The 11,152-nt window shown below is 41.8% G+C and overlaps 1 protein-coding gene across 1 annotated transcript in view; it reads left to right on the forward strand.

Annotated features, from left to right (window-relative positions):
• The window catches only part of cacna1fa (calcium channel, voltage-dependent, L type, alpha 1F subunit a), a 31,446-nt gene that overhangs the window by 5,930 nt on the left and 14,364 nt on the right, over positions 1-11,152 (forward strand). The window contains exons 7-27 of the mRNA XM_062542053.1: positions 107-303; positions 1,682-1,785; positions 2,078-2,220; positions 2,476-2,541; positions 2,723-2,789; positions 3,201-3,361; positions 3,808-4,033; positions 4,706-4,913; positions 5,218-5,338; positions 6,056-6,128; positions 6,290-6,350; positions 6,615-6,672; positions 7,099-7,195; positions 7,403-7,532; positions 7,817-7,876; positions 8,005-8,111; positions 8,537-8,624; positions 9,087-9,194; positions 9,545-9,597; positions 9,908-10,054; positions 10,916-11,117. Coding sequence (XP_062398037.1) covers positions 107-303; positions 1,682-1,785; positions 2,078-2,220; positions 2,476-2,541; positions 2,723-2,789; positions 3,201-3,361; positions 3,808-4,033; positions 4,706-4,913; positions 5,218-5,338; positions 6,056-6,128; positions 6,290-6,350; positions 6,615-6,672; positions 7,099-7,195; positions 7,403-7,532; positions 7,817-7,876; positions 8,005-8,111; positions 8,537-8,624; positions 9,087-9,194; positions 9,545-9,597; positions 9,908-10,054; positions 10,916-11,117 — 2,477 coding nt within the window. The remainder of the gene's footprint in view (positions 1-106; positions 304-1,681; positions 1,786-2,077; positions 2,221-2,475; positions 2,542-2,722; positions 2,790-3,200; positions 3,362-3,807; positions 4,034-4,705; positions 4,914-5,217; positions 5,339-6,055; positions 6,129-6,289; positions 6,351-6,614; positions 6,673-7,098; positions 7,196-7,402; positions 7,533-7,816; positions 7,877-8,004; positions 8,112-8,536; positions 8,625-9,086; positions 9,195-9,544; positions 9,598-9,907; positions 10,055-10,915; positions 11,118-11,152) is intronic.

The raw sequence follows: 11,152 nt of genomic DNA on the forward strand, positions 1-11,152 counted from the left end.
AGTGTGTCTTGCTGCTATACTGTCATCTCAACTGGCGTTGCTCTGATTTGGGATCTGTTTTGGTTCTGTCAGTCGTTGTTTTGATTGCTGTTGTGTCTGATCTCAGAGCTGAATGTGGACGATGACCCCACGCCATGTGCGTTCGCTGGGAACGGGCGTTTCTGCGTGGGCAACAACACAGAGTGCCGAGGGGGCTGGGAGGGGCCTAACGGAGGCATCACCAACTTCGACAACATCTTCTTCGCCATGCTCACAGTGTTCCAGTGCATCACCATGGAGGGGTGGACTGACGTGCTTTACTGGGTGAGGCTCTACACAACACACACACACACACACACACACACACACACACATTTTAAATTCTTTATTTGGATTAGAAGATAAGCATATATCATGGCATAATCCAAATTTGATAGAAAGATGTGCAACAGCAGCCAATAATCCAGTCCATTATGCACATTAAGGGTAAAGGTGACACCTACGCCTCCATATGTAGAGGCTACCAATTACTGCTGATACAGAGCAATATTTTGCCATTTTTTGGGCTTTGTTCTTAGGTAGTCCACAAATCTGCAGGCCTCTTACACACATCTTGTGCACATGACCTAAACTACCAAAAATGAGGGCAATGATTTTGCAGGAATAGCCAGAGTTGCTGAAAACATTATACCATGGTTGATATTTTAACAGTTTTGAAGCATAGCAGATGTCCATGTAAGCATCGAAAGAGCAACCAATTTCTATTATTGTGACGGCTTTGGTGTGTTGATTAATTGCAATTATGTCGGGTGTATATGGTAAGTTATTTATGTTATTTAGTCATTTATTTTTATTGTCTTGATCTTTGCGTTATGGTGGATTGCAGTAAAGTTGCCATTGTCTTGGAGCTCCTTCGCTGACAGTGCAACAATATGGTCGTGGTGCGCTATGTACAGTCCTTTGTAGGCAGCACAGCCATTTAGAATGTGCGCGATCGTCTCCCTTTGATGATTGTGATGTTGCAGGCAAAACGGCTCATGTGTGGATGGAAACCATGTTGATAAGTTGGATTGTAGGTAATACCTGAAGGCGGGCTTTTATTGTGAATCTGTGGATGTCTTCTTGTAGAGCTGTGTTTCTCAGAGCCGTGTGTGATACGCTATGGTCGGCCTTGTAGGCGTAGACTTGTCCAGTGCTGAATCATGCGCGAATGGAAGTGATTGATTATTGTCCTTCTGGAGTTTTGAGTGTCAAGGAGTTGTGTGTCGTCGCCAGTCGCACACACAGACACACACACACAGACACACACACACACACACACACACACACACACACACACACACACACACACATACACATGCATGCACACACTCTCTCACCCTTGCACTCACACACACACACACACACACACACACACAGACACACACACAGACACACACACACACACACAGACACACACACACACACACAGACACACACACACACACACGCACACGCACACGCACACGCACACGCACACGCACACGCACACACACATACACATACACATACACATACACATACACATACACATACACATACACATACACATACACATACACACACACAATCACAAGCACATACATATCCTTACACAGATGCATAATGATTCATTGTGGTACAGTGTGGAACCAGTGATTGATTGTGCATGTGCTCCCTGTAGATGAATGATGCCATTGGTATGGAGATGCCCTGGGTCTACTTTGTGTCTCTGGTAGTCTTTGGCTCCTTCTTCATCATCAACCTCGTTTTGGGAGTGTTGAGCGGGTGAGTGTCTGCCTGTCAGTCCTCTACTCTGTAATACATTTCACTGCAATTCAAGTTTATTTTGTATAGCACTATAACATAATATAGCAGAACATGTCTCAATGTGCTTAACTTGCACTTATTTATTATTCTGTATACAGTATTGATGCAAATCTGTAGTACTGAGGTGAGGTGTTTTGAGTCCAGTCAGTGACTTACTTCTTTTTACCCTATTGTTTATATATCTGTGTGTGTGTGTGTGTGTGCGTGTGTGTGTGTGTGTGTGTGTGTTTTTCTGTTTGTGCACCCACAGAGAGTTCTCTAAGGAGAGAGAGAAGGCTGTGGCTCGTGGGGAGCTCCAGTTGGCCCAGGAGAAGAAGCAGATGGAGGAGGATATGGTGGGCTACATGGACTGGCTCATCGAGGCCGATAACATGGATGAGGACGGCAACAAACGTGAGTTTCGCTAAAGAAAATACACACACACACACACACACACACACACACACACACACACACACACAAACACACACACAGACTAACATCCACACACATATACAGAAACACACACATGCACACACACATGCACACACACACACACACACACACACACACACACGCACTCTCATATACACATACACACAGGCACATAGTCACATTTATGGCACGTATGGCTTTTATTTACATTATCTCTGTGCTTTTTTTCTGCAGGAGCTGTGGTTGCCAAGAAGAAGATGATGAAGAAGTATGGATGGTACAAACACAATGAAGATGGAGGTATGGAGATCAGAACACTCATTTCTTTTTTCATTGTTTATTTGTGTTTATGTTTGTCCATCAACAAGTTTGGAAATATTTTTGTCATATGGAAACTAAAGACACAAAACGCAAAAATGTTACGACTTTTATGTGTTTTCATCCGATGTGAAATTGTTGTTTCCAAACTCTTGATCAACAGAATCGGACTCAGACTCGGAGTTTGAAGCTTTCCTAGATGATGATGGAGGCTGTTGTGCCTCGATTACGTGAGTAAAGCATGTTTATGATAAAGGTATCAGTATATGTATAGAAGCCTGCTGTAATATCACATTGTGGACAAATATATAGACAGCAAATGATTGTTATGTATTGTACTGTATACTGTACATGTGATGTGTACCATTACACAATACACAACTATAATGTGAAATGTGTTAATAGTTATTTGAGTGATTGTATTATTTACTTTGGTGTTTTCCCTCTATTTCTGACTTTAGGCAGCGATTGTTGGCCATTAGCTTCTGGTAAGTTCTTTTAAACAGCTGCTTTACCTATAGAATATGGATATTATTCCTGATATTTCAATAAAAGTTGTATGCGAAACGCTTTATTTTACCTTGACATTCTGAACTCTAACATTTCAAGTTTCTAAAACTACTGATTTTGTTTACCTCTAGCGAGCAGCTGTTCCACCTGAACCAGGCGATGCGTAAGAACGCCAGAGTGGCGGTGAAGTCCGCCAATTTCTATTGGCTTGTGCTGTTGCTGGTGTTTCTGAATACAGCAGCTAGTGCCTCTGAACACTATGGACAGCCAAAGTGGCTCACTGACATTCAAGGTGAGACTTTGTCTTTTATTTTCGTGATGAGAGATGCAGAGGTAGAAATGTAGATAGATAGATAGAATATTCCCAGTGGGTCAATCGTTTCTGTACATAATGTTCCACAGCTAAGAACCACATGTAACACTTACAGCTTATGACATATATCATGTAACATATAAATCCCATCCAGACATATATCATTTAACATATATCACATCCACACATATATCATGTAACATATATCCCATCCCCATTCAAAGCAAACACATTGCCGGTACATCAAATATTATTGAAGAGCCATTTTTAATGAGCCCACACTACTCACTATTCCAAGAACTGCCACTGACCATGCGACATGAGTGGACTCTAGCTGTCGACTCATTGCTCATTATCATTACAGATTTCTCTCTTGGCGTGTAATCTGATTGGTTGTGGATTGTTCCTCCCCCCCCTAACTGCAGAACGAGCCAATAAGATCCTGCTGGGCCTCTTCACCTTTGAGATGTTATTGAAGATGTACAGTTTTGGGATACAGGTCTACTTCATAGCCCTGTTCAACCGCTTTGACTGCTTCGTGGTGTGTGGTGGTATCCTGGAGACCTTTCTCGTGGAGATGGATTTCATCCCTCCCATTGGAATCTCTGTCCTGCGTTGCATCCGTCTTCTCCGTATCTTCAAGGTCACTAGGTAGGTCACCAACCGTGTTCTAAACACAAGAATAGTTTTCCAGACTTTTGAGAAATATGACAAAGAACCTTTCTCACACTTCTTTCATGTACATTTTAAAATGTGTCATGAGAATGCAGTATACTGTATAAAGTATGTTTTGCGTGAGTTTTCACCCGAGTCTATGAAAAGGTGATGATTGCAATTTTGACATTCAAACATGACCCCTGGGGGGGCGCTGTGGCGCAACAGGCTGAGGAAATTTTGATATTTGGCAAGTTAAAGGAGAATTCCTGTGTGATATTGACTTAAAGTGTGTTGAAACATGATACCGAGTGTGAGCGTTTGTCTCAGAGCTGATCTCCACCTGCCCCCTGCACTCAGAAATCTGCCGCTAGTTAGCCGATGCTACCAACAGGTTTTCAATGGGGGTGCCTCGGGCATCGGCTTAGCAAATAAATCACTGTTTTACACCATTTATGAGGTTCAAAGTAGCTCCACACTCCACATTACCATACCCGCCACATCACCAAACCTGAAACCCTTAACAATAATACATACAGTTACACACACAGAACACATCAACAGAAACATGCACACATAACCAAATCAGCCATGCAAATCAGCTGCTGTCGCAGATGCCCCACTGGATTCCTCTCTCCTGTCCTGACCTCTGACCCCTGTGTGCTGCAGGCACTGGGCTGCCCTGTCCGACCTGGTCACCTCGCTGCTCAACTCCATGAAGGCCATCTGCTCCCTGCTGCTGCTACTCTTCCTCTTCCTCATCATCTTCGCCCTGCTGGGCATGCAGCTCTTTGGCGGCAAGTTCAACTTTGACGAGACACAGATGAAGAGGAGCACCTTCGACTCCTTCCCCTCCGCACTGCTTACCTGTTTCCAGGTAAGACTCCCTGCTGCGTTGCTATGGAGACACAGCCATGGCCAAATAGAATGCCACTCCTACAGAATCTATCAATCTATGTATCTATCTATCTATTTCTCTATTTATCTGTATCTATCTATCTATCTATCTATCTATCTATTTATCTATTTATCTATCTGTCTGTAATCTGTTTGTCTACCCTTCATTCAATCAATTGATTAATCTATCAATCAGTCAAGCAAGAAAGCGATCAATCTGTGCTTTTATGGATTTATCATATTCATGTCTGTCTGTCCATTCTACTCTGTCTGCCCCTCTTCAGATCCTCACAGGGGAGGACTGGAACTCTGTCATGTATGATGGCATCATGGCCTATGGTGGCCCCATCTTCCCCAACATGATTGTGTGTGTCTACTTTGTCATTCTTTTCGTCGTTGGTAACTGTATCCTTTCATCTGTCTCCGTGTGTGCCAGACACTATCTACTTTGATTTGATTTAAGTATGCTTAGGATGGCATCTCATGGCAGATTATAGTTTTTCTCAGTCGCCCTTGGTTCTTTTCTCACATTGCTATTAACATTTGCGTACGTTTCACATTTTTTACTGTATAATGCTCTTTGCAATTCTGTACAATTTTGTATGTAATGGCTCAAGCAATGAAATGAAGAGTATTTTTTGGGAATGACTATTTAGCATCCATAAGTATAGTTCATTTTGACTGACATGACAAATGCATTTGCAATTTGTTCAGAGGAAGGACAAGTTGATACTGTGATGGGCACAAATGACTAAATGTTGTGGAGGTTGAACTATTATTTTACTACTAATTACCATATAATTACTACTATTTAAGGTAATAGTTATGAGAATTTTCATTCTGATCTGAGAAAAGCACCAAAGCGACTGAGATTCACTACTATGGGTTCTGAGTAAATCAGTTTTATTCGTTTCACCTTTTTTTTTCTCTCAGAGGTCAATTGAGGGTAGTCTTCATTTTCAATGAAGCCGAGATACAGTATGAATGTCTTGTTCAGACATTGTGTAATATGATGCCCTAACCTAGAATCTTTTCCTTGCTTTCATCATAATTGTTCTGATGAAATTAATTGTTAAAGTACTGTTAAATATGTAATGGCCCTTGACTAGTGCTCTATCTCAGACATCCTGCTAAATGTCTTCTTGGCTATCGCTGTCGACAACTTGGCCACTGGAAAGGGGAAAACCAAACCAGAGTAAGATGTCTTTATCAATTACCGCTTACATTCTGCTGGTTTACTGAGAATGTCAAAGTCTCCAAAGATATAAGTACTTTGCCATGTTTGTGTCAATAATGTTATACAGCTGCTATCAGTAAACGAAACTTCATCTATGCTGCCATCTTGATATTTTCCAGAGAGAAGAAAGAAGAGGATGATGAGTGGGAGGATGAAGAAGGTCAAGAGGAGGAAGAGGAGGTAATGTCGTCGTTGTCTATATCATTTGCGTGCATATCCTGCAGAATGATAATGCAACATTTTCCATGAGCTCAGTATTTATAAAGCATTATAAATGCACTCACAAAGGGTTATAGATCATTCATAAAGCCTCATAATCATATGGATGTGTTTATAATGCTTTATCAAGGAAAGTGTTACTGCAACTCCCTTTGCATTCTGCAATGCAAACAATACAATTTCTGTTCGTCTCTCTGGTTTTCTCATGTCACTGGCCGTGAGTAGGAGCAGGAGGATGACTGGGAGAATGAGGAGCTCAGAGCCATCGAGGGACTGGAGGGGGGTAAGCCTTTCATTATATTCATCTTCCAGTGCTGACACAGGCAGCTGTGTTGTCCTTATTTTACTGGGCTTTACCGTCTGCTTGGTGTCTGGTCGTCCATGCAAAGTTGGTGCCCTCTGGGCCTAATGTCAAGGCCACCTTGTCCCTGCTGTAAATAAGAATAAACATGCAGATAAAGTTATTTTCTTGCAGTATTTAAGCAATTAGCACCATAGGCTACACTGATTGTAGAACAGCTAAGGGGTGTGTGGGGTTGTGCTGGATTATATAATGACATCGAACATCATTCAGCCAATCATAATTAAGGACCAGAACGATCCATTTTAGAAACTGACATATGATGTAGATTTGTGAATTATAGTAGGCCTGTTGCCCACGCCACTGCTACTGGTGTGTCAGCGTGATCTCTCTCTCTCCTCCTTGAAGTCGGCATTCCAATGAAGGCAGAGAGTTTTCAGCCCAAGGAGAAGATTGTGCCCATTCCTGATGGGAGTTCCTTCTTCATCTTGGGGAAGAAAAACTGGTGAGTTACTGGCCCTGGTTAGCATCAACACAGCAGTCAATTTGTTTTGAGAAGTGGAGGAGAGATGTAACTCCGCAGAGAACCTGTTTCATTCAAAGAAGTTTATATTGCTGCCGTATGACAGCAAACAAATTCAACAATAAAGTCACCTCCATTAACCCTGCCTGTGTGGTGCCTTCCTGCCCCTGCCCTGCCATCTTCCCCCAGCCTGCGAGTGGCCTGCCACAACCTCATCCACCACCATTACTTCACCAACCTCATCCTCGTCTTCATCATCCTCAGCAGCATCTCATTGGCTGCTGAGGATCCAATCAGGCACCATTCCTTCAGGAACATTGTAAGTGCAGATGGCTATGTACAGTAGATGTAGGAGCTGCTTTGTGTAGAAGTCACAGGACAGTGTTTTATGCAAATAAAAAAAAACAAGACCATATTAATACCATATTAACTGCCACTGTGTATTAACCTCTAAAGAAAGTTTGCAAAATCAATGTATAAGCGGCGGCTAATAGTTGGGAAATTACGGTAGCAGCACTAGGTTGGTTGGATACTTGTTTTCCAATTTGAATCAATCTAATAGTCTTTTCTTTCTCCTCTGTTTGCTTCATCTCATTTCTCAAGGCTCTGGGATATGCAGATTATGTGTTCACCTCTGTTTTCACCGTGGAGATCGTACTGAAGGTATGTGGAAATCTGTTCATCATGTTTTTGAAAAATAATCATGCTGAAAGTCGAGAGTATGTGTTTTCATGAGTATGTGATGACCAATCTCAGTGGATCTGTGTTTGACTGCTCTTGTCTGAATCTAGATGACCGTGTATGGAGCGTTCATTCATCAGGGCTCGTTCTGCAGAAACGCCTTCAACCTGCTGGACCTGCTGGTGGTCAGCGTGTCCCTGCTGTCCTTCTTCCTGCAGTCAGTATCACAACCCCCTCAGCTCCCTCAGACCACTGCATGTCCTGCATCTCTCTCTCTCTCTCTCTCTCTCTCTCTCTCTCTCTCTCTCTCTCTCTCTCTCTCTCTCTCTCTCTCTCTCTCTATCTATCACTCTCTCTGTCAGTCTCTCTTTGTCTAATGCTGTGTACATTTTTGTTTCTGATGAAGAATGTTAGTAATTAAAAATCTTACACAATGAAGTATGCTTCAGTGTGAGTGTCTGAGACACTGTAAGAGGCCTCATTCATATTAATGTATTCATTGTATTTGTTTATATATATACTGTATATATATATATATATATATATATATATGTATATATATACAGTATGCTTTTGGTCTGTGTATGCTTACTTTAGTATGCATGCTTTGTTAAAGTATACTTTGTTTTCTTCCTCCCTCAGTTCGAGTGCCATCTCAGTAGTTAAGATCCTCCGTGTGCTTCGAGTGCTCAGACCTCTAAGGGCCATCAACAGAGCCAAAGGACTTAAGGTACCCTACAGTCAACACACAGTTTCTCTATAGCATGCTTCACCAGTGACTAATACAGCTTGCAAGCTTGGAAGTTAATAACGTGCAAAAGAAAAGGTCAAACTTGATTACACAGTCATATTCTTAAAGTCTGAATCCATGATGTAAAATGACTTTGGCATTTGAATTAATGAAGACCTTGCAGTTAACTTTCCATTAAGCATGCAAAACAAATTACATTCGAAGTAGTTCTTAAAGAACTGCCACTCCCATCTGATTTCTTAATCTACTTACATTTTGTACAAGAATTGACTGACTAACTAGAGGGAATCTCTGAAATATCAACAATAATGCAATAATCAGATATACTGAATGTTGTATTTGTTTTGTCTCTGACTCCTGTATGTGTGTTTCTTCTTGTGAATGTGTATATGTGCGTGCTTGTGTGCGTGTATCTATACGTGTGTGTGTGTGTGTATGTAGAGTGTGATTCAGTGTGTGTTCGTGGCCATCAAAACCATCGGAAACATCCTGGTGGTCACCTCACTGTTGCAGTTCATGTTTGCCTGCATCGGAGTCCAGCTCTTCAAGGTACTGACTTCAAACTGAGTGTCTGCTCTGGGTCAAGATGCGTGGGTTATTTTAATTTAGTGACACTTTTTCTGTCGTGATGTGGGTTGTCGTACGCTAATATGGAAAGCTGACAACGTATGTCAAGGTGCTTCTTAAGTCTTCTTACTGTTACAAAATGGAGCTTCTTTGTTGCGCTCATCACCTTTAAGGAGAATTCCGACCCTATTTTATCATAGATCTCTGTTTCTTGAGGAAAGAAAGCAGCCAGGCAGTTACCGCACACTGGATTATATGTATATGTATAATAGATGTATAATATGTAGGAGTTCAACTGAACTTAATGTGTGTATGTCCTACTATGTTGCCAGGGTCGATTCTTCAGGTGCACCGATGAGGCTAAGCATACCCCAGTGGAATGCAAGTGAGTGTGCCAAACCCAGCCCCTCTTCCCACAACCTTTATATTTACACATTTACAGTGAACGTATTAAACAAACTTTATATAGACCTGTGAGATGTATACAGCACGTATTACTACTGTAATACACAAGCAATCATAAAGATACAAGTAAAGATGTATGCTGAAACCAGGTGTATTAGAATAGTCAAGCAGGTATGTGCAGGAATTATGTATTGTACTGTATGTGCTGTCTATAGTCCCCATCACATACTGTACTGATATTGTTCTTCTCTCTCCCCTCTTGCCTCCTGCATTGCCTGTGTCCTGTGTAGGGGCACATTCATCGTGTTTAAGGACGGGGACATGAACCACCCCATGGTGAGGGAGAGGATCTGGGAGAACAGCAACTTTAACTTTGATAACGTGCTGATGGGGATGCTCGCTCTCTTCACCGTCTCCACCTTCGAGGGCTGGCCACAGTGAGTGTCCATGGACCGCCTGCCCGGCAATCCACACACAGTGCAGCGGCCTCAGGGAATATCAACAGATACACAGGACATCAGGGCTCCTCAAATAGACTTACACTGATCTTCACTTTAACCGACGCCATGATTTTAATTTTATTTCCATTAATATTGTTAGATGAATCACACACCCTCTCCATTTCCCCACCTGGGACATGTCCCGCTCCCACTTCCTTTTAACCAAGACATGTTCACCCCAACCCTGTTGTGGAGGTTGTAAAGTGTCAAAGACGTCCTTTAAAAAGAGCATCGTTAACTGTGTAGTTAGTCCATGCCTGCTAACTATAAATCTGATTTCTTGCAGAAGCATATCCTGTTTTGGCAATATGCCATATAACAAATGAAATTCTGACTTTTAATCAATTTTACGTAAAGGCTGTCAGCGCACCAATTTATTTCATATATCCATACGTTGAGGTAGTCAGTTAGTCCATTAGTTAATTTGAATGAAATGCTAAGTGATTGGAAGGGGTGCTTTTACATTGCCCTTTCTATGCCTTTGTGAGGTGTATTTGTGTTTTGCCCTAAAACACTTCATTTCAATTTGCTTCAGTTTGTTGTTTCAAATCTCATGTCAATGAGAGAGGCAAGCATAAGAGCTGTTTAAGAGTTGGCTCTTTTTCTTGCAACGATTTTTTTCATAGTTAATATGATGATGATTATTTTCTCTTTTTTCTCATAAAGGAGTAGGCAAAGCTGAAAATATTCAAGTTTGATGCGTTTTCCTTAAAGAATGACACAAACCGATTAATCGATTATTGATTCGATTATCGAATTTCAGACCTCAGCAATCAAACTGGTCTCTCTTCCACACAGGCTGTTATACAAGGCTATTGATGCCAATCAGCCGAACCGAGGGCCCATCTACAACTACCGTGTGGAGATCTCCATCTTCTTCATCATCTACATCATCATCATCGCCTTCTTCATGATGAACATCTTCGTGGGTTTCGTCATCATCACGTTTCGTGAGCAGGGAGAGGCAGAGTTCAAAAACTGCGAGTTAAATAAAAATCAAGTGAGTGGGAGCACCAACATTTTTACAAGTGCAGT

The sequence above is a fragment of the Sardina pilchardus genome, chromosome 7 (assembly GCF_963854185.1).
Source record: "Sardina pilchardus chromosome 7, fSarPil1.1, whole genome shotgun sequence".
Classification (NCBI taxonomy): domain Eukaryota; kingdom Metazoa; phylum Chordata; class Actinopteri; order Clupeiformes; family Clupeidae; genus Sardina; species Sardina pilchardus.